The 26,234-nt window shown below is 37.4% G+C and overlaps 1 protein-coding gene across 1 annotated transcript in view; it reads right to left on the reverse strand.

The window, feature by feature from the left end:
- Positions 1-2,538: 2,538 nt before the first annotated feature.
- Positions 2,539-26,234, reverse strand: part of BEND4 (BEN domain containing 4) — a 52,146-nt gene continuing 28,450 nt past the window's right edge. The window contains exons 4-5 of the mRNA XM_001365112.5: positions 21,454-21,694; positions 2,539-10,902 (exon numbers count right to left, since the gene is read on the reverse strand). Coding sequence (XP_001365149.2) covers positions 10,685-10,902; positions 21,454-21,694 — 459 coding nt within the window. The 3' untranslated portion in view covers positions 2,539-10,684. The remainder of the gene's footprint in view (positions 10,903-21,453; positions 21,695-26,234) is intronic.

Consider the following 26,234-nt stretch of genomic DNA (forward strand, 5'->3'; position numbering starts at 1 on the left):
TTACATTGGCCCATTGTATGTTAAGCAGCTAATTGGTGTAGTGGGTAGGGTGCTAGTGAAGTCAGGAAGACCTGAGTTCAAATTTGATCTCTGATACTCTCTGTGTAATCATGGGCAAGTCACTTAACTGCTGTTTGCCTCTGTTTTCTCAACTGCAAAATGGGGACAATAGTGCCACCTACCCCACAGGTTGTTGTGAGGATCAAATGACATAGTATTTATAAGGTGCTTAGCACAGAGGCTAATGGCACAGAATTATTGCTTAACTGCTATTTGCTGCTTAAGACACGAGTTAAGAAACTCTTAGAAGAAACCAAAGCCATTGATTAGAAAGCATTAGAAGAGCAGGGAGCAAACTGAATAATGGAGCTTGGAGAAACTGTCCTAAACCCAAGGACAAGCTTAAAATTTTAGCATCACTATCTCCATCAGTTGATTTAAAGGAGAAAAGAGATACCTTTACTGAAAGCCAAAAGATGGTGAAACAGATCCTTAGACCATCAGCGAGTTCCTTTAGAGGCTATTGCAGCAGGAAATCAGAATACAGGAGAGGTCACAGATGGAGCTGGCAAATTATTCCAGGTCCCTTTAAGAACCTGATGTACAAAGATCTGCTGAATCTTTTTTTTTTTAAATGGATGCTCAAGTACTGTGGTTTCAGCATCAGTGCCTTCCTGACCCTACTGCTGCTGGTCTGTGCACATTTTAGGGTACATCCATTCCTGGATATTATCTCGTAACACCTTCCTTTTTATTTTTTTTAAATCCTTACCTTCTATGTTAGAATTAATACTGTGTATTGGTTCCAAGACAGAAGAATGGTAAAAGCTAGGCAATGGGGGTTAAGTGACTTGCCCAGGGTCACATAGACTGGAAGTATCTAAGGCAAGATTTGAATCCAGGACTTTCCATCTCCAGGCCTGTTTCTTAATCCACTGAACCAACTAGCTGCCTCAGAGAGAGAACTTTGTTGTGAGCAGATTTAAGATGGTTCCTGGAACCTCTAAGAAGCAGATTAGTAGTTTGTAGAGAGGTAATGTTTATATTCTTTGTTTAATAAGTTTGGTTGTATGCATTGAGAAGTGTAAATCTAATGGGTATTTCCTGAGTTAGTATATTTAATAGTATATTGACTATAAACATGTGTTGGATTTTATAGTGTGTGAATGTATAAAGAAACTAGAATTTTATTGAAAACTACTTGGACACAATGTTTCCTCTTAAGAAAATGACTGCCTTCAAATCCAATGTTTGCAAGAGTCTTTTTTTTTCATTAATTTAAGGCAAATAATTAAAATGTCTTTGGTCCTTTACCTGTACCACTCAAACGGACAAGAAAACATGTGCGGTTCTGCTCAGGTGATTCCACCATGGCTCTTGAGCTTTCCTATTCCAGCAGGAGACCTTCCCTTTCATAAAGAGGTAAAGAACACAGAGGTTTTTCTGGTGGCCAAAAAATACCACCACATCAATCAGGTTTTGCTGCCAAAAGATAAGCAAAAACAAGATGATGGGGCCCTTGGCTTACTTTTTGTTCAGGGTCGATTTTATTTGCAATCTAATCCTGAGAGGATTTGGAAGTATCTATCCTACCTTAGATAGTAACCAGTAACCAAGGGCTTTGATCTCTTCTGGGATTTAGGAATCAAAAAGAAAGACCAAATCTCAGTGCCTGGGAGTACCCTGACTGGATTTGTGAGCTGTGATTGTAACTAAAGAGATGTCAGCCTGCCCTTTTGAAGTAAAGATTCTGGCCACTGAACTCCAGAGTGCTGAGACTTAGATGGCTTGGGAAGCCTTGAAGAACCCCAATAGCAGAGAACTGAGACTATGGGCTTCAACCTAGGCATTACCAAAGCAACGTTCAGATGATACTAATCCTTAGAGAGAAATGCACCTATTGGAGAGCGGCCTAAATGGAAATCACCATTGGAAATCACCAATATTCCAATTGGACTGATGGAAGCTATATAGCTAGCCTTCCCCATGAGATCAGCAGTGCCACATGCCCATCAGAGAAGCCACCGTGGGGAGCAGGCTCAGTAAGGGCAGTAGGACATCACCAGAAAGCATCAGTAGTCCCACAGCATTAGAAGTGTGATTATTCTCCACATGTGGATACCAATGACTGATGTCTATGTGTGCTCACTTCTCCCCGCCGATGGTGTGCATATTTGTGGGAGACTGCAGTTTGGGTTTGTGGAGACGGGAAGGATATTTTATTGCAAATCTCATTATTTCATTAAATACTTTTGCTTTGAACTAATCGTGTCTTCTGGCTGATAGAGAAAATGTAAAGACACAAGTAGAGTCTTGTAAGCCATCATTTTGAGTGGAAGTGTGGACCCTGAGTACTTTGAACCTTAAGTGACAGTTCTGGAGACCCTATTTGTGAGAAGAGGATACTCCAGCCATAACAAGGAAATAAGCATATTATTTACCCAAAGGAACAAAAGACCCACACATTGGTGAGTTAAGTGGTAGATACAGTTTGGGGAATCATGGGAACTTTTTAAACAAAAGCTAAAGCATTAACCACAGTCTTGACATTTATTGTGCATTTTTTTTTTCTCAACAGAACACATGGCATTCTAGAGGTTTGTGAGGTAATCAAATCAATATTCAAATTAGAGAGGAACACCTGAAATAGCAAATTCTAGTAACAAATGTCTCATAATTAAAAATATTGGAGGTTTAAAAAAGTGTTATAACATTTTAAAATTACTGAAAGAAATGTACTAACACATAGAAAACAACTCTTATTTTCTCTAGAAATTGCTCACAAAAAAACCCCTTTCTAGTCTATATTACACTATGCACTTGCAGTTGTACGGTACCTGGTATTTACCTATCCCTAACGGGCATTTACACTACACAGTACAATCAAATAGAAATTATTCATAGAGAAATAATTACACTGTTAACAATAAAAATATTAGGATCAATGGTTTTATCACAGTTTCTCCACAAGTATTTGTCATAAAAAATTGAGTAAAGGCATGTTGGCACCAGTGTTGGGGCTGCTACATGAAATCACAGAGAGGGAAGGTAGACCAAGGCAGTGTTTAAATTGTGCAGGGTTTGGTTGAACTAATGACTTGTAAACTTTCTTCAGAGTTCACGTAATTTTGGTAAGCCCAAGCCCCACAACATGGGCCCTTATAGGTCACCTATAGCTCTCGCCTGTAGATCTCTTTTCCCCACATAATTTAAACAAAGCCAAAGTGACAATAAAACCAAATGATAGGAAAGAATCATAGATCAGGATGGATCCTCTACAAAGTCTCCAGGGCAATTTTCACAGTGACATAAACAAGGAAAAATCTTTCCCTTCTGAACCTTATTCCAGTCAATTCTAAGACTAAAAGAAAGGGAAAATGTGGAAATGAGAGAAATCACAATTTAAACAGGGTTTCTTTCTGATTTCTGTCAGTCATTGTTGATTAGTTTTTCTAAACAAGTTTGGTTTTTGTTGAACTTCAGTTTATCTCTTTTTTGGTTTGTGTGACTGGGATCCTGTGCTAGTGGAACTGTGCAGAACATGATGATAAGAAGGCTTACTATATTTGCTTAATCATTTATTTCCTTGAAATGTTTTCTAATTCTTACATAGTTTTTACTATGGGCTTTTACATAGGTTGTAACTCATGTAGAGACCTATGAGTTTTCAAAGAAGCTGGCCTAGCGGTGAGGACTTAATTTATTTTGTATGCTCTTAACCTCAAAATCAAAAGGGATTTTAGGAAAAAGGTGACCATTAAATTACTTTGATTAGCTAAGCACAGTGAACAAAATACTTATCCCATTGAGATATTGAGGAGACAGAGGAGAATTTTGGGAACTTGCATCAGTGACAAGGAAAGTCTATGGAAGGTGACCAAATTACCATTCCACTTGGGAGAAGGTTTCTTTATTTGGCTTTGTCCACTTTAGAGCCACTGAGTCTAATGTTCAGAATGATGTGAAATTTGGGCAAGTTGGATTGATGCGATATGATATTTAGAGATCTGGGTACTTATCTATAGGTGGGCAGGTTTCTGAATATGTACCACAGCATATAGATTCTCAAAGAAACCCTAGAGATTCTGTGCCATTTGAAATGTAGTCTTTATCTTAGCCAGCAATGAAAGATCATGAGGGGAATGAGTGAGGGGTCATAGTTAGGATGACTTTCACATGGTTCTCCAAATATACTACTTTAGAGAACAAAACTGATCTATTCAGGGGATTTTTTCTATAGAGAGAGAGAGAGAGTGTGTGTGTGTGTGTGTGTGAGAGAGAGAGAGAGAGAGAGAGAGCAAGAAAGAGCAAGAGAGAGGGAGAGAGAGAGGGAGAGAGAGAGCCAACCAATCCCACTTTCCACCACTAAATCAAGTAAAGCTACATTTCCCAGTTGTCAACCCAATAGGTAACTTTGTAGAGGTCTATGATCAACTGTATGATACTTTTTGACATAACTCCAAGTGAAATGATTATTTTTATTCCATACTCATACATTTGAAAGAAACCGTCACAATGTTTACAAAAATACATCATCAATGATACATACTGCTGTTTAGACACATTTACAGTAGAGTTCTGACTTAAGCGTTCTATTAGAAGACGTTTCACCAAGCAGATTTGGCAAATGTAACCACATTAAACATACACCAGCAAAACTTGCATCATATGTGCAAAGTTATTTTCTATTATATTTCTAAAAATTTGAATGTAAGTGCCACCAAAATCTACCACAGAAGATCTGTACTGTGAAGGGAGCATGGTATTTTCTTTCACTAAATGACATGAAGTTAGGAATTTGAGTTTTTCCTCTAAAAATTAAATTTAAAGCAACAAAGGGTTTTTTTTTTTAAGCTGGGAAAATAAAATGAACCTAAAGAGGTAGTTGATAATGTTTAGATTAGGTCCTAAAGTCTATACTGCATTAGAATCCAAATGTAGGAAGTGAATATACACTGAAATACTACTGAAATAGTAGTAACCAGGCACTGTCTGCTACTGGTGAGCTGGCAGCTCTTTAATACATCCAGGTCCCGATTAGTGTGAATAATAATAAATCCCATGAAGTGGTTGTCTTATTCAAATTTGCAGAGTATATTTCCACTGGCCTAGAACCAATTACCTTGTTTTATATAATTATGACTTCAAATAGTGCCAATTTGGATGCATGTGACTATTTCAAGGGATTCATTATTTATCCTAATCAGGACTTAGCTGTACGGTGTATTGCTAGCCTGTTCAATTTATTGGATTGTATGATGCCCCTGTTGACTATATTCATAGTCTTTTCTCTTGCTAATAGAGGGGGAAATGCAACTTGTTAGAATAAGCAAGGAATGGAAATGGAAGATCAACTCTTCTATAAACTGTCAAACACTGAATGCTAGGTTTTGGAGAAATGAGTTTATCTTTTCTGTTTATTTGTTTGTTTCTTTAATAGACTGGTCCACCTAGACACATTCACCAGATAGCCATCAACATTAAAGGTACCATTCTCCACAGATATCCAGGATCAAGAAAAAAAGTCAGTTCCTTGTATTCACTGGATCATGGGATCATATAGGAAACCACATTTTAACATGATGTGCTATTGTATTTTTATTTATTTTGTCCAACATTTCCCAATTATATTATAATCTGGTTTAGGCTACCCTTTGCACTTCCGCTCTAAAGCAGAGAGAACAATATTAAATGTGATGGCAGGAACTTAGCAAATGTCTAGAGGAGGTTACTATTATAGCAAAAAACAGGATGGTGAGTTCTATCTCCTGGGATTTTCAAGTAGAGAGAAAAAGAGTTGTTTAGATAGCTGAGTGGGCATTCTCCCGAAATGAGGAAATATTGAGATTAGCATACACAAGATTTTGAACCCATCATCCCCCAAAGGCCCCAAAACTATCTGCTGTAATTATTAGGGAGGTAGTATGCCACCATGGAAAGCCTCTCCAACCCTGGTATTTGAGAGATCCAGGTTCTAGTCTTGCCTCTTCTTGGTCCTTGGTTTTTTCATTTGCAAAATAAGAGAATTAGACTGAATGCTCCCTGGGGCCTCTTTTGGTTCTAAAAGCTTTTGGTATCTTTGTGATATTTAATTTCTCTCCTGACAAGATTCCTACCAAAGTCCTGTGTAGGTTTTACACAACAGCATCCACTGCAGTATGGCTTCAGCCCACAAAGGAAAATGCAGGCTTTCCCTCTTGGGCATGATATAGACAGGAAAAATCTAGGGCATGATGAGACCTTAACACTATATTTGCATTAACTTTCCAAATAAGGGAAGCCTACGTACCTTTTCTGCCTAATACCTTGCATGGTATGATTTTCCTTTCCTTGTTGCTTATGAATTTTCTACAGCTTTCTGATGACTCTCCTAAAATGCGAGGCCAAGAACTGACCACACTACCTCCGAGGAGGTCTGATCAGGTCAGAGTACAGCTCAGTTTGGTTTATTTAATGCCATGCTGGCAGTAGAGCATCAGTCTGGGATCCAGGGAGACTTACTCCTACAAAAGGCCATCTCTTCAACACTAGGATTCTCCTAGTGATGCTAGATGGCTGTGAGTCATGCATGGGACACCAAGAGCTTGGAAGACTCAAAATTACAAACAGCCCATAAGGATAAATAAAAAAGACATGTGGTAGAGAAAAATAGGAAGCAGCATGTTGCCAACATGACCTGTATGAAAGAAGTGGTATAAATGATGCAGGTTTATAAAGTGCTTTAAGGTCTGGGAAGCACTTTCACCATCATCAAGGACATATTTGCTTAGAAAAGGAAGTGGGAGAGTTAGATAGGCAAGAAAAAGACAACAGATAAGACAGAAGACTACACTGTTACACCCTCATACTTTCACACATATAAAAAGAACCAGAGGAAGGTCTCAGGGTGTTGGATGGATACTCTATGAAGGATTTATGGGAATATACAGGCAAAAATTATCCAGGATAGGATGAATTCTCCTTGGTGGAAGGAATACTTTGACTTAATGAGGTTATAGATCCATCCGAGTTTCAAAGTAAAGTTGAAGAGGCCCAAGAGCTGGTATGATGCTAAAACTGCTGAACAATGATGTAGACAACCAAACTAAAGAAGCTGGTATTATATTTTGTAGAATGGGAAGACAAGAGCAGATCCCTAATACAAACTCCAAGCCAAGATATTACTCAATAAGTAATAAGATCAATGCTAGGGCAGTAATTCTTGATGGTTATGATATTTGTATCAGTTATAGTAATACTTTTGACATCTTAACAAGTTAATTTTATTTGAGCTGTACTTAAAAAAAAACCTTAAATGGCACTATGGGATCATTGGCTTTGAGGTTCTAGAACTATGAAGGAATATAGCACCATTGAAAGGGATGCTCAGTGCCATCAGGCTTTTCTGGATAAGACAGATGTCTAAGTGGGTGTGATGAGACAGTGTCAGATGGGCAGAAGAAACAGTTTAGGGAACCATTGAAAAAGTAGAAAACCACTATGGATGCACCGTATCTTTCTGGACCTCATTTTTCTGATCTATAAAATGAGGGATTTGGTCAAGAAGCACCTCAAAGTCTATTCCAGAGCTACTATGGAATGTCAAGAAACAAGAGGCAGACAGACCAACTTTAAACATAGGAGTCAAGAGATAGTGGTTCTTTTTTTTCTGACAAAACTGGTGCAGTGCCTACAGTGAAAGCCTCAACAGACTATCCAAGCTGTGGTGATGGCAGAAAACTGAAATGATTTTGGGTCAATCACCTTAAATCTTTTTAGTCATATTGACACATGGATAGCATTGCTTCAATTCATCCTAATTTGTACTTAGATACAGAGTTCTGACAAAGCAGATCAGGGGATACCTTGGAACAATGCCCCTTCATTCAACACCAGCAAGACCCAAGACTCTCAAGGTGAAGTCAAGGAAACCATTTAGTGGATTCTTTCACTGCTCAGAAAAACAAAAACAAAAACAAAACAATCCAGAGATTTCCTGGTCACAGGTGTTACTCCTTCAGAAAAAGCAGATTTGTTTTAGAAATGATAGCGAAGGGGAATGCTTAATTCTGTCAATACAAATAAATAGAACTTATTCAAATGTAATAGAAAAATTATACAAACATGGCAATTTTCTTTCCTGGCCAATATTTTTTCCTTAAATAACGATGGCCCAGATCTTTGAATGAGCCTTTGTGGAGGAAAGCAGCAACTATAATCATTTTGCAACATGTTGATGGACTAATTCCTCAACTGCCTGGTGGCCTAATACTAGAAAGGCCCTAACTCTTAGGGAAGCAGAAACAAAATATTAACAAATGATATAAAGACAACTACTTGCTTTTTAATTAGATAAGAGACCCTGTAGTTTTGTTTAAAAGGATAGTTTTTTCCCTAAAATTGTAAAAGTATTTGGTCATTTAGCCTTGTTCGTTGCCCTTAAACATGGAACATTTTCTTATTCCAATAATAAATGTTGTCACTTGCATTTCCTCTTTTTCTACCCATCTCTCTTGTGAATGCTTTACTTATCTATCCTAGGTTGGTGCAGAATGCTGCTGATTGGTTTTGTACTGCAATTGAGTTTGAAAAGTCATAAAAAAACTCAATCTGTATCCTAAGAAGCTAAAGCTTCCCAATAGTGAGATTTCAGTCTTCTTTAACATGTTAATATCTCTCTTTGCTTTTAGTTTGGTCTCCTATTTGATCCACAGTCATTAGATCCCTAATGATAGGTTTGTCTCTCCTAAGAAGTCCCATTCCTTCAGCCAAGACAATTCCCTAATGTTTTTCAAAATGTGAAGTATATTTCCTCTGTGGATTTTTAAGATGGATAGTGACATGGGCATCTTCCCCAACTGTCTACATGGGCACCTAGAGGCACCAGTACCTTGTAGGGGCTCTCCTTTAATTTACTGGCCCATTATGCCTTGATTGTGACATTGTATGTCCTATCATTTACCCTTTAACAAGTATGGCAACAATAGTCTATATAAATAACAATAAAATAATATGAAACCTTAGAATTATGAAATAATGCTGTAAATCATAGCAAAAGAAAAAGGGAGAGGCAAATACCTCACCCCGTGTCTTTCTCACAGCAGAATCTCAATAAGTATTTGTTGAATGAATAAACAAATGAGTGAATGAGAAAGGGTAATTTTTAGACCAATACCCAGCAAGGCAATATTTTATAAATACAGACATGTACATTTTCATTCACTTGACAAATATTTATTGAGTGTCCACTGTGTGCAAGACACACCCATATTAAATATACGTGACATCAGTTTCATGTAGTCATTCCCATGAACGGTTTTAATAATCAATAAAAGCTGCCATTTTACCACTCTTCCTATAAAGAAATGCAATCATCTGGCATAGTTTAAAAAAAATAAAAGAAGTGACTTGACATCTGATCCTGGAGCCCTCAGGAGTAATTATACTAGCATCTATATAATACTTTTTAAAATAATGATAGTTTCCAAAGACATTTTTAGTTTCACACATGTAACACTATAGATGAAATGTGTATGGGAAAAGACCATATCAATACAATTTGGTCAATGTTGGTGGAACAAATGGAGGAATAGATAGAAGTTTTAAAGTTTTACATAAACCCACAAGAGCTCAGAAGCCAATTCATAAAAGCAAATAAACATGCTTCATGGACAATTGCTAAAAACCTTGTTGCATAAAAAAAAAATGAATGGTATGGAAGCTGTGTCTATATGACGTCAGAACATCTGTTCGATTCAATGAAAAGAATGAGCCAAGCCAGTTTTTGGCACACTTGCAGACCAAGCAACTGATTGGAATTTCCATTTTTAAACCAATTATTTTGGGATTGTGTAAACATAGCCTTGTTTAAGGTGTCTGAAACAGTGGTTCTATGAATCTGTAATTTCAGACATTTGAAAGATGGCTTTTGAATGATTCTCTGCTGAGTGGACAAAATGCATTATTGTTTTTGTAAACTCCAGAGATGACATGGTACCTTCTATGTCAACATGATGGAGTATCAGTAAAAATGACTGAGTGTGAACTGACTACAAATAACCCATGCCTATATAGATGATTGTATGTTCTCTGTATTTTGCAGATTCATGTTCTTTTAAAAAAATATTGCACTTTGCTAGCACAGGAATAGGCTACTAAGCCATGTATTCCTTGTCTGAGCTGTTATAGATTAGGAGTTCAATAATCTATAAGAAAAAAGGAATTTATTGACATTAAAGCATTGAATTAACTTATGTATGTCCTGATCATTAAAATATTACTTACCTTAAAACAATTATGAAAATCTCCACCCTCTCCTATGGAAAGAATACTGAGCAACATTTACTTTGAGATCACATAGCCAACTTTAATGGCAGCATTTAATGATTTCAGAAAGATTTCTTGTAAGTCCACTTATATTCCCCATCTGACAGTCTAGATATAAAGCATTTGAAACCAACTGCAGTTTTCCATTAATGACTCTGAAAAGTCTGTAGTAGGCATAAAGTCTTCCCAAGCTGACCCTGAAATGGATTTCTATCTGGGACTCATGGCACTAGGATAAGAGGGTGAAAAAGTAGGGTGTCAGAAGTATGACTGAATATGAAATGCTTTGGACTCCTAATTGATGTTAACAGTTCATCTCACAATCAGTATTCTCTAGTTGGCTGGCTGCTACTGTGGAATAGATAGCCTCTGATTTCCATCAATCTCCAGCTGCATCCTGGGAACCTTTATTGAAGACTTCATCCTGTGAAGGCTGATGCTCAATCCCTTCATAATATGAGCTGCCATTATGTAGGAAAGTCCCCACAGCTCGTCCTTGTCGGGCATGGCCAACTGCATCACTGAATACTTTATTTATTTGCTCCTCTGATGGCATCCACCAATCCGGGTTGGAAGTACAATGCATCCTAATGAACTCTGTGAGAAAGCACACAACAATAAAAACAAAACAAAAACAAAACAAGCAAACAAACAACAACAGGAAGCTTATCTTTGCAAAAGAAAATGGGTCTGCTTACTGAGAGCTGATAGCAAACTAGACAAATAGCACTTCCATGACTGTATAAGTGGAGGCTTTATGGGAAAAGCTTTATGGGAAATTCAATGAAATGCCATGATGATGCCATTTGTGGGGCCTCGTTTATTCCTATAAGAATCTATCTGGCTACATGCAAAATACAAATTCAACCATGTAAGTAAGTCACAGAAATAGCAGCTTCTCTCTTACCCCTATCCCCTTCTACTAAGAAAGCCTAAGGGAAGTGTTGAAGAAAAAAATTAAATATCATTCATCTGATGGGCAGTATATTGCTAAAATCTGTAGGGGCAAAGGTTTCTAAATCCATAGTTTGTATCCATTCTTTCATCATTTTAGTAATTCTAAAAATATAATCATGATAGTGTAGTATTCTTTTACTTGCTATACACCTGCAAATTTCAACAGAGTAGGACTAATGTATGGAAGAGTCGAGATGATAGCTTCTGCATTTCAACATGGGTTATAATTTGGTTTTGAGCTGTATTCTATGTACTTGTGTTTTCATTACTTAAAATTTTGAAAATGAGATTGGCTTTAAAATATTGAACTTCCTCTTTCCATCCCCCCATTATAATGAGCAAGTCTGAAGTAGTAAATTTATTTTTTAAAAAATTTCATTTTTTGTTATCCTTTTCATGGAGTATTATGGTTAACTTGCTGATGATCATTGTCTTTATCCTTAGTTAGACTAGTCCTTGGACAGTATGTAGCCCTTTACCAAGAACATACAGACCTAAAGCCTTTCAAATTCAGTAGGATCTCATAGGAATTGGTTCTAGTAGCATCTTAAAGAACCCAGAGCTCTCCCTTCTACTTAATAAAAAATACAAATAAACTCACTTTTTTTTTTTTGTAAATAGTTTTTTTTCTTTTGGCCGGACCTTCTATTTCATCATTGTAATGAATTGGAACTGTGCAAACTCTCTTGATCAGTGCAATGGCAACTCAAGATAATTACTTGGGGGCTTTGTTCATCATCATATAGCCAGTATGTGTAGAAGGAAAGACTGGAGTCTGTGTCTTCCTGACTTCCAGGCTATGGATGATGCCATATCTCCTCCTTAATGGTAGTTATCCTTTCCTATACATACCCTGTGTTGTCCTAATAAGATAGGTCATATAGATAGCTCCTTAGCAACTATCTTACTATTAACGATCCAAATTGAAATGACTTTCTGAAACATTTCTAATAAAGATGTATTATATTTTAAAGTAAGGCAAACACTGCATATCCATATTCAGTTCTCTGGTACCAGCTCCTCCCTAATTAAATACTATTGATGATAGGATTCCATTTTTGGTCTGAGTCTCATTCTGTTTTTAAGAATTGGGGTTTTTATTCTCCTCCCCATTTACTTAACTCCACAACAACCACTTGCTGTGAAAAGAGCTATGTATATTTATTGGCTGTTGGTGTTATTAAGTTTTAAGCATTCTCAAATTTCCCAGAAATAATAATAGACATTATGTCCAGTGTTGATCGAAAAAGTCATACTGTCTCTTAGTAGTCACAAAGCACATAGTTAATGATACAGTGAAAGGAACACTTGATTTGGAAAATGAGAACTCGGGTTTGAATCCTGCTTCTGTCTCTGAAAACCTCCATGACTTTGGGTAAGTTCCTTAACCCATTGAGACCTCTGTAAAATGAGGGTATCAGACTAAATTATCTCAAAAGTTCTTTCCTGCTCAAAATACATAATCCAGGGAACTAAAATGATCACATAAAAGGCCTCACTTTAACACATTAACCCTTTGTTTCCTCATGCCATTTTTGGTATTTATGTACAAGAGTCATCAATTCAACTAGTATGATATTGCTTTGGATTCTTCCCCAATTACATGTCTTTAAAGACACTCTTTCCCTGCAGAGGCTATAGTAGGTAAGCTGAAACATTGATGGATATAGAGATTTTGGTTAACCCAAGCAAAACATTCTGCAGGGGTTGGTGCCCTTTGTCAGCTATGTAATAAACATATTTATTATAAACAGAATCCAAGTATAAGGATCACTCAAGTTTTAGTTATACCTAATAAGAAAGAAAAGGCAAAATTTCTCCCCCTTTCTCCCTGCAGATCAGAGCTAAACGGATAACTGATAGGTAGTGTAGAATTAGTGGATCTTGCTAACATGGGTATCATGATAGCCTGAAAATGAGTCATTTGTGAAAGCCTTAGGGAACTCTGAGTTGGCTTTGAGATACCACTAGTTGATCTGGCAGAACTTAGAAATGGCCTTTATTTCCTCCCATCAACCCTGCCCCTCTGACATTTTCAGAGATTGCTTTGGTGATATCCATGCACTCATTTAAAACACATGACCACATATGCTCTATTACTTTAATTTAATTTAAGATGTTAACTCATGGGACCCCCCAACTAATTAAAAGTCTATTTTTGTCCCATCTTTTTGTTTTTGTTTAACATGAGTAAAATTACAGTGTGTTTTCTACTGTTCTTTAAAGCTTCACAAACTGGTCCTTCAAGTCTGCTGAGAATCAAAGTGTGTTCTGCAAAAGAACTTAGCCAAGGCTTTTGTATAATTCTGCCAATTCTTTCTGGTGCTTCTGAGAGAGTGTCAAGGGCCTAAAGCTTCACTATATACCACCATGAGAGTGAAACATACACTTCATAGGAATGGAACTGGCAGGAAGCTGAAGGAACAGAGCTTTTAGGTTGGTACCCCAACTCACCTTAAGGCTACCAGGATTATGGGAAGCCACTCCCCTCAAGGGAGGAGAAAAATAAAGCCATAGGGAGGACCTATGCTTATATCATATAACAATTCATTACACTTCCCATGAGTATTGCCAACTTTATGTGTCAGCAAAGGAGACAGGTTATTAACACATATACTGTCTACTTCACAGAGTTGTGAGGAAAGCTCTTTGTACATCTTAAAATGCTACAGAAATGAAATGTTATTTTTAACATTTTTGTTTTGAAACTGAAGCACTTAAGGAAAATAATATTTCATTATTACTATTGTTTGGACCTTGATCTTGTCCACTTTGCTAGATTGGATCCTCCAAAAGGGAAGGAAAATATGTTTTATCTCAGATTTCTATTTCCTCCAGCACCTACATAGTGCCTTGTGCACAGTAGGCATTTAACCAATATTTATTGTATGAATGACTGCAAACTTGAAAGACCACAACTAACCTATTGTTTTTTTCTCGTGTTGTTGACATGTTTTTGTGCTTAGGTCTACACCCCACTGACCCTTTTCATTCTGATCTGAACATTTCTAAATTTCTCGGGGCAGCCCGAAGGAAGGGCACACATGGAATTCACCGCTGTGACAGCTGGGTTCCAGGTCAGAAAGAAGGCACGGAGGCATTTATCCCTATCAGCTCAGGCTTTTTGACATCCCACAATAAGGAGAGCACTCTGCCACAAAAGACTGGAAGAATGAAACTCTTGCTCTCCCTAACCCCACCCCAAATCCTAACCTGATCACCAAAGCAAATTGGATAAGACTGCTCCTTTGTCCTTCCTTGTATGACCCTTCAGGGTTGTCTCCCTCTTTTCTCCTTTAAAGTTGACTTTGATGTTTATTTTAATGTGATTTTGCTTCCAGAAAGAATTTTGGCATGCTGAGCACCTCCCGCTACTGAGGAGACTGAGTTTGGTGGATATCTTGAGGTCAGGAACTCTGAGCTACAATGGGCTAAACTGAAGAGGTTTCACACTAAATTGGGCACTGATGTGGTCAGCCCTGGAGAAGAGAGTGGGATCACTAAAATGCCCACGGAGGGGTAAGCTGACCCAGGTCAGAAAAAGCAGGTTCGAGTTCCTCTGCTAATGAGAGTAGAATAGGACCCATGGATGTACCTTGCACTTCCAGCCTGAGCTAGATAAGGGGACACAGTTATTTTTTTTTAATTCCTACTTTCCATCTTAGAATCAATGCTGTGTATTAGTCTCAAGGCAGAAGAACAGTAAGGGCTAGACAATGGGGGCTATGACAGCTAGTAAGTGTCTGAGGCTAGATTTGAACCCAGAATTTCCTGTCTCTAAGCCTGGCTCTCAATCCACTGAACCTCCTAGCCATCCCCTGACATAGTCTTGTTTTTTTTTTTTTTAATTTAAATCTTTGGACATCTAAACAGTGTGATTTGCTATGAGATAAGGAGTGGAGGAAAGGTGTTTGGACTCAAGAGCCACAGGTATGCCAATTTGCTCATAGATTTATGGCCACTTGCAAGTTATTTATGTGGTTCCTCACCCCCCCCCCCTTTAGCATAAGTTTCTTGAGAATGAATGAGGGAAGTAGAAGCATTTATTAAACATTAACTATATGGAAGGCTTGGTGCTAAGCTTTGAGGATACAAATTAAAAAGAGAGGAGAACAAGGATCATATCTTATTTTTTCCTCTGACATAATAAGAGCTAGCATTTATATAGTGCTTTAAAGTTTTCAAGGCATTTTACATATGTTATCTCATCTTATCCTCACAAAAACCATGGAGATGATATATATATATATATATATATACATATATATGTATAGTGGTACTAGTATTTGCTCTATATTATTCCCATTTTACAGATAAGGAAACTGAGGCAGACAGGGTTTAAATGACTTGCCCAAGGCCACACAGCTAGTAAGTGACTGAAATTATATTTGAACTCAGGTCTTCTGGATTTGAAGGCTAGTCCTTTATCCATTGAACCACCTCTCAGCCTCTGCATAACATATGTGGCAAATTTATATCTTTCTTTCTTTCTTTCTTTCTTTCTTTCTTTCTTTCTTTCTTTCTTTCTTTCTTTCTTTCTTTCTTTCTTTCTTTCTTTCTTTCTTTCTTTCTTTCTTTCTTTCTTTCTTTCTTTCTTTCTTTCTTTCTTCCTTCCTTCCTTCCTTCCTTCCTTCCTTCCTTCACACACAAAAGAAAGAAGCCATTTTCTATTTCTTCTTTCTACCAAGGATTCCCTAACACCTTCTTTCTCTTTTTTTCTCTCTTGGATTTAGTTTTTTATGTTACACTCTGTCCAATTTTTCCAACCCTAACTGAGCAGGAAAAACTTGTAAAAAAAATCAGTAAGGAAAGTATTAGTGGTTTAGAGCAAGAGCTTTCATTTCCCATATTCACAATACTTTACAACTGTAGAAACAGCTGTTAGGACTTTAATAGCATTGACAGAATGAGTTGGCTGCATTGAACCTGGGGCTAATAGTATTCATTGTAAATGGTGAGACTGAGAGAAAGCCAAAAGCCCTTCCCTAGCATCCTGAGCAAATGCTCTATTAAAAGCTGAAACTAGAACTCTTTCCTTAGAAATTGCTTCTCTTTGAGGGGCTCTGTCTAGTCCCACTCAGGAAATCAAAGATCTCTCCCTTTTTCTCAGGGATCCAAAGACCTCAGGGGATAGTCAGTCAAGACTTGACACAGCAGCCCCATGATAATTTCATCAAGTCAAAGACTGAGGACTGAACATTTCCTCTGACATTTTAACCTTCTAAACTATTTAGAGGCATGAATCTCAACCACACTGACTCATCAATCCCAACAAATGAGTTCTCATTTCTCTTAAATTCTTACAACATAGATGCATCACATTTAAGTCCTAGCAGATAGGGTGGCATGGGAAAACCCTTCTAGTTTATCAGTCTTGGCAAATACCTAAATGACCCAATCAGCCACCGGAACACAAGTAAGTCTCATTTCCTTTCCTATTCATTCCCTATGCCAGAACTAGTACATACCACATGTGTGTTTTTGTGAAACGGCTAAAAATAAGGGAGAAGAAAAAAAATACCAGAGACCATTGCGGGGAAGTGGGCTTTGGTTAGAGAACTAATTAGTCTTTTAGTTTTATGATCAATCATGGCAAAGTTCTTAAATCAGTATTGCTGAGACACTATGGTGTTAAATATCACATAAACTTTCCTTTAGTGGGAGGAACAAAAGGCCAACTTTCCTTGTGGATTCAAATGGAAGAGTTTAAATATTAACTGTTTGCAGAATGGGATGGAGCCAATAGACCCTGCTTTCTCTGCAAATCAGATAGTGAATCTCTTAAATTTTCCTCGCTCTACTAAATGACCAAGCTCTTTATAGAGGGTGGGCCAAAAGTCTTAGTTGGACACCCTGTATAAAATCCCTCCAACATCTAGGGAGATGCTGAAGAACTGGGGAAAGCATTAAATACTTAGTCTTAGAGGTTGTGAAAGAAATACTGTTTCTACAGTCACGGCTTAAAGATGTTGGGTCTCTGTGTTTTCATTTTGCCACAGAAGGGTGGACTTCAGTTCCTGATCACTGCTATCTCACCCAGACCAACAGTGGATTCATTGGTAGCTGGACAAATAATGAGAACTTCTTGGGCTTCAGGGAGAATAACTGATGAGGTTCGTGGCTTGACAAATATTAAATCATTGCCACCTCTATGTGATACTCTCTGCTGAGAAAGATCATTATTATGGAATCTTTATTGCTGATGATTTTCAATCCTGACAAAATTTTGGCCTCTTCCCATAGTAGATCAGAACTGAGTAGCTTTAGGACTAGACTTTATAATCCTTGCTGCTTTTTCATAGAACTATGACATCTGAGAAGCCGAACCATACCAAAATTGGAACCATTTCTACAATGTATCTGACAAAGAGCCATTCAGTCATTGTTAAAACTCAGGCCTGAGATAATATCTTAAGAACAGAAACAGAGCTGGAAGGAACTGCAGAGACTGTCTAGTCCATATTTTACAGATGAGGAAACTGAGGTTCTGACTGCATAAGTGACTTACCCAGAGTTACACAAATAGAAAGCCTCCAAGGTGAGAAGTGAACCCACAACCTCTAACTCCAGAATCAATTTTCTTTCCCCTGTACTACTTCCTGAGGAAGCCTGACCCATTTTTGGACCATTTTCATTGCCAACTTTTTCCTTACATTGAACTTAAGCTACTTCCACAACTTCTATTCATTCAGCACTCTGTTCTGCCTTCTGGGGCCAAGTAAAACAAGATGAAGTCTTTCGAATGATAGCTTTTCAAACATCTCAGGACAGCCTCTCACTGAGACTTCTCCAGAGTAAGCATCCTTAATTCCTTCTGTGATCCTCAGGTAGCATAGTTTCTAGTCCCCTCACTTCAGATGAATGCTAGACTGTCAACATTATTTCTAAAATGTTATACCCAGAACTTTATACTCCATGTCACAAAATAACAGGAATATCATCTATGTCCAAGAAAATTTTCTTCCATTGAAATATCCCATGATGCCATTAGATTTTTTTTTTGGCTGTTACATCTCATTACTGATAAATACTGAGCTGCCAAATGTGCTAAGATGCTGAGGTTTTTTTTCATACAAACTATTGTCTAGTCATGTCTCCTCCCATTCTGTATTTGTGTCTTTTGAACCCAAGGTTAGGACTTGGTACTTCCCCTTTGAAATACTCTCTTATTGGATTTGGCCCATTATTATAAGCTTTTGAGATATTTTTGGATTCCTATTCTGCCATCTAGTCTCATATTTATATCATCCATAGATTTGATAAGTAAGCCTACATTCAAATCATTAATTAAAATGTGGAATGGAGAGATCCCTGTGGTACTTCAGTGAGAACATCCTTCTAGGTTGATTTTAATTCAGTTAGTCCCTTAGTCTACTAGAATTTATTAAGCACCTACTATGTGCTAGACACTGTGCTAAATGCTAGGGGTACAAAGAAAGGCAAGGAAATACCCCCCCACACACCCAAACCCACACCCTGCTCTCAAGAAGCTCACTCTTCTGTGGGTCCAATTCTAAATCCATCTAACTACTATCATCAAGACCATTTTGTTCATAAATATCCTGAAAGAATCTGTCTAGTAGCTTGATGAAATCTAAGTATACTATGTCTGTGACATTCTCCTGATCCAACAGGCCATTAACCTTGATTTAAAAAAAAGGAAACAAGGCTAGCTATTTCTTGACAGTGCATGCCAGCTTTCTGTTCTATGAACCATCTCTTTAATAATGCAGACTAGAATAATGCTAGTAAATAAATTGAAGTCTACCATCCTATAGTTTGAAGACTCTACCTCCTTTATTTTTTTGTTGTTGTTGAAATCAGGGACATTTGCCTGCCTCATCTTTTGTGGCACATCTCTGGTTCTCTATAATTTTCCAAAGATCACTGTCAGTGTGACACCATGCACATACACACACAGAGATAGTTGACACATATATGTCATTTTAAGCCTGACAAAGCACCTCATAGACATTATCTCTTGCGATTCTCACAATAACTTGTGTGTGCATGCGCGAAGTATTACAGGCATAATTATCTCTGTTTTACAAATAGGGAACTTAAGGCTCAGAGAATTTAACAGGTTGTCTAAAGCCACACAGATGGTAAATATTAGGAGCAGGATTCAAACCTTAGTCTTATTAGGGCTCCAAGTCTTATATTCTTTCTACCACCCCAAATGCCTCCCTAGAAGTGCTTTCAGTACTTAGGGTTCTAGTTCTTTTGACTCTGGTGCCTCAAACTCATTAAGTGTAAGTAACTGGGTACTTTATTTCTATATCTTCATTTATCTTGAGTTTCAATTTCCTGTGAACCGTTTTTATTTCTGATCTCAGGAACATTCTTGTTAGAAAAGAAAACAAGATAAACAAGAGTTGAGAATTCCTGCTTGTTCTCTTTTGTCTGATATCACCTCATCTCCCCTAAACACATTTCTCTCCCTTCTTCTAGCTTCCCGTTCCTTCCAACATAGCTAAGACTCTTTGTCCTTTGCATTCACCTCCACACATCAATTTACAGGATTAGGATTAGGACACTCTTTTGTATGCGTCTTCATATTTTCTATGACTAACATTGTTGATATACTGATTTTGAAGATCTTTTTTTAAAAATTGCTCCTAAAAATGTTGGTAGATGAGTTCCCTCGGTAGCCACATCAGTTTCTTTAGATAGCTCTTGCTTGTCACATATCCTGGAATAATTTATGCTCCAGAATTTTGTTCCTGAAAGTATTTCATCACTTTTGAGTGTAAGCTTTCCCTGCAGAATTTTAAGTCACGGGAATCTTATTTATCCATTCTATGATCTTTCTGAAATCTGCTCATCCAAAATCTAGGATAGAATTCAAATAACAAACTGCATGGTCAGAGTTCCCTAAGATTCCAATTTCTACCTTAGCCTTTTAGTTTTTAATTATTGATCAGAATTAGGTCCAGAATAGTAATTTTCCTTGACACTTTCTCTACTTCTGAATGTACTAAATCATTATCAAGGCTAGGCCATAATTTATCATATGTTCTGTTCTTGGCAGAGAGATGGGAGAGAGAAGGGGGAGAGGGAAGGAGGAAGGGAGAAACAAAGACAGAGGGACAGAATCAGAGAGATAGACAGATGACAGAAAGAGAGAAAAAGGGAGGAAGAGGGAGAAGACATAAAGACAGAAAGGGTCAAGGACAGACAGACAAACACCCACAGAGAAAACTCCTAAGATGTGTAGATGTCTGGATAGTTGAAGTCCTCCATCACCATTATATCATGTTTCTGGAATAGCTTCTGGAATTCATTATTCATTTCCTCTTTCTGGTTGGCTGCTTGGTAGCATTCACCATAATATAGGTTAGAGGAAACTGAGATTAGAGAATTTAAGTGACTTTTCCAAGGTCACACATTTAGTAAATGGCAGAGCTGGTTGTAGACTGTTTTTACAAGACTATCCACCTGCTGAAACAATCTTTTTTTTTTCCCTGTTAATTTTCCCTTCCTCGCCTTCAATCTTATTGGCACAATAGATCTAGCCAGCTGTAAAGTGGCCCACATTGACTGCTTAACCTGATTAAAATACCAAATCAACAGTTTTCCAGGGAATTTCTTTTTAATAGCATGGGAAGGACTTAAGAAAGCTTAGTGAATTTCTGGCCATAATAAATATTTATTGATATCCGGTTAACATTAGAAAGAGGTTACATAAATTTGGACTAAATACTCTTGAAGGACTAGAAAATGGGCTGTGGGGGAGGACAGATATTTGAAAAGGAAAATTGGAAATCATCTAGGCAAAATTATGTGAGGAATTATGAAAAGAAATGATTTCTTCCCTTCTTCTTCCATACATTTCCCCTACTAGTCCTCCCCCCCACATTTACTTCCCCAAATAGTCCTATGCTCAGGTTCTTCCCATCTCACACCCACCCCACTCTGGTCAAGGAAGCCCTTTGGTTGAAATTGAATCTGGATTTAGCATGTAAATCAGAGTGCTACACCACATCAACGTATCATTAAGTCAGAGCATTGATGCCAAAGCAAATAAAATGTTCTCTAGGAAGTTTTGGGTAAGGAATCGATGGGCCACACAAAGCTTGTGAGTTCTCAGGAAAATCAAGATACAGGAAAGCTGAACACTTCTACGGAGCCACAGCCAATGCAGTGAAATGGGATCACATATGGCGGACACTGAGCAAAAGGATGCAGTACCTCTGAGACATGTTACTTTAACTGGATCCAGAGGACGTCTTTCAGGACCTGTCTCTCCTGACTGCACTGACCTTTTCCTTTTTCCAAGGCCGCATGAGTACTTAAGCTCATCGGTTGTAAAAACAAATCTGATGAGGTATCGAAGTAGCCGCCTCCCATCTTTCTTGGAAGAATTTACAGCCTCATCCCATTGTTTACTAGTGATGTAGACAGGATAGTTGTTCAACAGCTGCTTGCTTCCCTGGGAAAGTGAAACATTTTCCATTACACACTGAGGCAGACAGAGAGAAGCTCCAACGATCTCTGCTTGAAAGGAAAACAGGCGTGTAACCAAGCTGATAGGCTGACAATGAAACGCGTATTGAAGGGAGCAAGTAATCGCTCAGACTCAGAACGGGCACTTTTTAAATTACATTTGCATTTTCTATAACAAGAGCCCAATGAGGTATAATGAACACCTTTGAGAGAGCAGCTATTTATAACTTGCACTTTAACAGGTAGGTTAAAATGTGTCAAGATTCAATGACAGGGAACACCATTTAAATATACCCATAACTTTCCTTTTCAGTCTACTCAAAGGTATCAAAATGACTTTGAAGAGTGGGATCAAACATGTCTCATCGCCCTCTCCACTTCCAGTGAAGCACTTCAGACATAGCTTTTGTGACATATTTTCCCAAGATATTTATTTTTCACAATTTAACACCTCACACCTGCTAGCCAGTCTATTACCTTGAAAACAATGTGGAGAAAGTAAATATAAAAGTGAATTTTGAAACTAGAAAAGGTTCATTAATAGTCACAGGAAAACACATTAACTCAAATTATAGCTCTGTGCAAATGCCACTGTGTCAACTCAAAATTTTTCTTCCTTTTAACCTTCATAATTTATGTCTGCTATAAAATCCCAGGGCTCAATAGCTGCAGTGGGGCTAATTACGGGAATTTCAGTAACGTTTATAAGCCATGTTTAGTCAATTGTACCTACACTACCATTACTTCAGTTCTTGTGGTCTATAAAATTCTATAGTCCAGGACCAATTAATTAACCCAAGATCTCAGTTTTAATGTACTCCTTCTCCAGTAATTAAGGTATACAAAATAAAGAAGGGGAAACCTTAACAACTCATTCAGTTTTACAATGCCACAAATTTACTACTGGTTATAAATGTGGCAGTGTTTGAGCCTTGAGGGGCCTTATTTTGAAAAACCTCTGTTCAGCTGGAGGCTCTTTTGCTCATCTTGCATGCCAAGAAATTAGGAAACAAAATGCCAGATTTGGCTGTTATATATCTATATCTATCTATCTATTTATCTATTTATCTATCTATCTATCTATCTATCTATCTATCTATCTAGCTATAGTTATAGTTATTGTTCAGTTATTTAGTCATGTCTGACTCTTTGTGACCCTATGGTCCATCCTGTCCATGAGGTTTTCTTGGCAAAGATACTGGGATGGTTTTCCATTTCCTTCTTCAGTGAATTAAGGTAAAAAAGAGGATAAGTGACTTGCCCAAGGTCACACAGCTAGAAAGTGTCTGAGGACATATTTGAAAAAATTTTCCTGAATTCTGACCCAGTGCTGAACCACCCAGATGTGCCCCCCTCTCAATCTCTCTCTCCCTGCCCCCATCTCTGTCTCTGCCTCTGCCTCTGTCTCTTTATGTCTCTCTCTCTGTTTCTCTGTCTCTGTCTCTCTCTGTTTCTGTCTCTCCATCTCTCTGTCTCTCTCTCTGTCTCCCTCTCTCTGTCTCTCTCCATCTCTCTGCCTCTTTCTCTCTCTGTTGGTCTCTCTTTCTCAATGAGGCTCAAATCCCATATATGTGAACATTTTTGTTAGACTAAAAAGTACTAATAAAAGTCCTGTTAATTTTATTTTCAACATGGTACAAACTTCTTTGGTTTCTTAAATCATTAAATCTACATTGTGATTTTTAAGAAAATGAACATATTTAGCCAAATAGAAATAAAAGAAACCAATCAGGGGCAGACTCAACAGGGATAATCAAACCTGATCAAAAGGTTCCATTACCATTGCTTTGAGTCTTTCAAAATAGCAAGACGTCAAGAAATACAGCAAATCTCAATTTTTAGGAGCATCTTTTAATCTTTTTCCTTTTTTTAAAACTAAAAGGTAAATAAGAAAAATGGTGTCCTTGACAGCAAAGTACTGGACTTGGATGGAGTCAAGACATTTGGTTTCCAATAGTTGGACAAGTCATTTAACTTCTTTGTAACTCATAAAGCTTTCCCTAAATATTTGCTTATTTCTAATTATCTTATTTTTATATGGCATATTTACATACTTACATGCATATATTAAACATATACTTTCATACACATATGCATATGTGTGTATGTGTATTTCCCCTGAGAGAATTTAAGATCCTTTAAAATAGGAATTGCTTCATTTTTGTCTTTATATCTCCAATGCCTAGCACAGGACCTGGTACAGAATAGGTGCTTAATAAACACTTGTGGATTGACTGATTGGTATGTATGAAACAGGGATAAAGACTCTTACCTCTCCAGGTTGTGAGGAAAGAGCTTATAAACATGTGAGTAGTTATAGGATTGAAATTTTGAAAGAATTTCAAAGATTCTTTAGCCCAATCCCATCTCTTTACAGATGAGGAAACTATCTCTGAGAGGTAAAGTGCTCTTGCTCAAGGTCACATAGCTGCTGAGAGGCAGGGTTAGGATTTGAACTTGGGTCTTTTGACTACAGTTTGAATACTCTATTATGCTCCATTGCTTCTGTGATCAAGACACATTTAGTCTACTGTCCTATGCTTCAATAAATGCTAAAGATGTTAGGAATGTTTTTGTTGCCTTTCCTATACAAGAGACTAGAACAACTTTCAGGTATTACACTAAAAAACATACTAATAAATTAATAATAATTTGTATAATGTATAATAAAATTAACAACATAATAAAATGATAATACATAGTAAATGAATTAATAATTAATTTTTAAGTTAGAAAGGACAACAAAGGAGAGTTATGATAGTTACATCCTAACAATTGGACAGATAACTGTCACAGTTCTAGGAAGAATGAATGCAGTTTGCCATTAAATCCTGTCTTTGTAGTTAATCAGGTAACCATCTTGAATAAGCATGGCTATAGTTTTTACATAGGTGCCTGGCACACTACAAAATTTTCAGATAAACTAGTAAGTCTGCATATTCCCGTTTAAAAAATAATGATCCATGGTTTCCAGAGAGAGAAGCAATCTTTCCTTATCCCAGAGGATTTAGAGTACTATTCAAACTTTCTTGAAATCTGGATTTCAGTCAGATGATACATTCCTATTCCTTGCAGGCTCCAAACTTAAAATAGATGTACATTTCACTAAATTCCTCAGTGTGTTGCCAATGCCAATGATAGTTTATTATAAACATTCTTGGCTGGCAAAAATTATTAAAAACAAACAAACAAACAATACAGTAAAAACTTTTGACTCCACATTTGGACACTTCTGCTACCTGAACTTTAATCCTCTAGTATCTTACTTTTTCTTTTATCTACAGGAGAGCAGAACATTTAAATGTGCTTTTTTAAGCTGAAAAACTGGTGAAAAAAAGATCCTGATCGCTTATTAATAGAAGCAGAGAGACAAAAGGGCAGCCTGTTTTCTAATTTCATTCTTTCTTTTTTCTCTTTCTGACAACATCGAGGATTGTTCACAAAATGTAATTCACCTCCAGATGGGTTTACTCATTTTGACCAGCTATTTAATTTTAATTTCAAAGTAGTGTTGGATTTGAAGTGTCTGTTTTGCAAAGCAAACAAAACCATTTTCTCTGTAGCTGGGAGATTTGTGTGACTGCACTGAGAAGGAACTGATATCCATTTTTGAGGCAGAGGGGTGTGAGTGTGAGTCTGGAGGGTGGGAGAGGAGGAACTGAACCAGAATGTTCTTTACTGATGTTCCCCATTGCTACAATGTCCCCCAATCCCAACTGTGCTTAAGGGAGGGAGAATATGGGGATAAGGGGAGAGTTAAGTGGAGTTCTTAGAATAAAAAAAATCACCCAGTTGATGGAAGAGTGGGAGAGGAAAGGGAATGAAAAGGAATAGGATTATAAAGATATTTTTCCTTCATGTTCCATCCCTTCCTCAAGCATTGCCAATATTAAATTAAGAGACAATGTGAAGTAATGAAAAGAGACCTGGATTAGAGATCAGGGGACTTTGGTTCTGTTGCTTATTATCTGCGTGCCCTTAGGCAAGTCACTTAATCTCTAGAATCATCTGTTAGAAGGATTTCAGAGATCATGTACTCCCATCTTCTCTCCAATTCATGAGTTATCTTCTCTGGTTGTCTTCAGACTATAACATACACTCCTTTACTGAGCCTGTTCTGGAAGTTATATTAGTTTAGAAGACTCTGCTAGAGCCTGCTTTCTCATGACTCCATCTTCAATAACTTAGGGCCATTTCTATCTTGTGATGAGGCATCACAATTCGACTTTTAGTCTTATTATATCTAACTTAGTAGAGGAATTCCCCCCTCACACACACAAAATCCCTCTTCTTATGTATGGTTTCTATAATGCTGTGAGGAAGTCTTATAGGAAAGCATATCATATTCATGTTAAAGATAGGAACTGAACCAGGTATTTCATCAGGATAGGGAACTCCAGGTGAAAAAAGTCCCTCTATTCAAGCAACTTGGCACTTTCTCTATTAACATAATCTTAGGGAGTTGCCTAGAGTATAAAGAGTTTAAATGATTTGCCCTATGTCACAGAGCCAGTATATGTCAGAGG

This window comes from Monodelphis domestica, chromosome 6, assembly GCF_027887165.1.
Source record: "Monodelphis domestica isolate mMonDom1 chromosome 6, mMonDom1.pri, whole genome shotgun sequence".
Lineage (NCBI taxonomy): Eukaryota > Metazoa > Chordata > Mammalia > Didelphimorphia > Didelphidae > Monodelphis > Monodelphis domestica.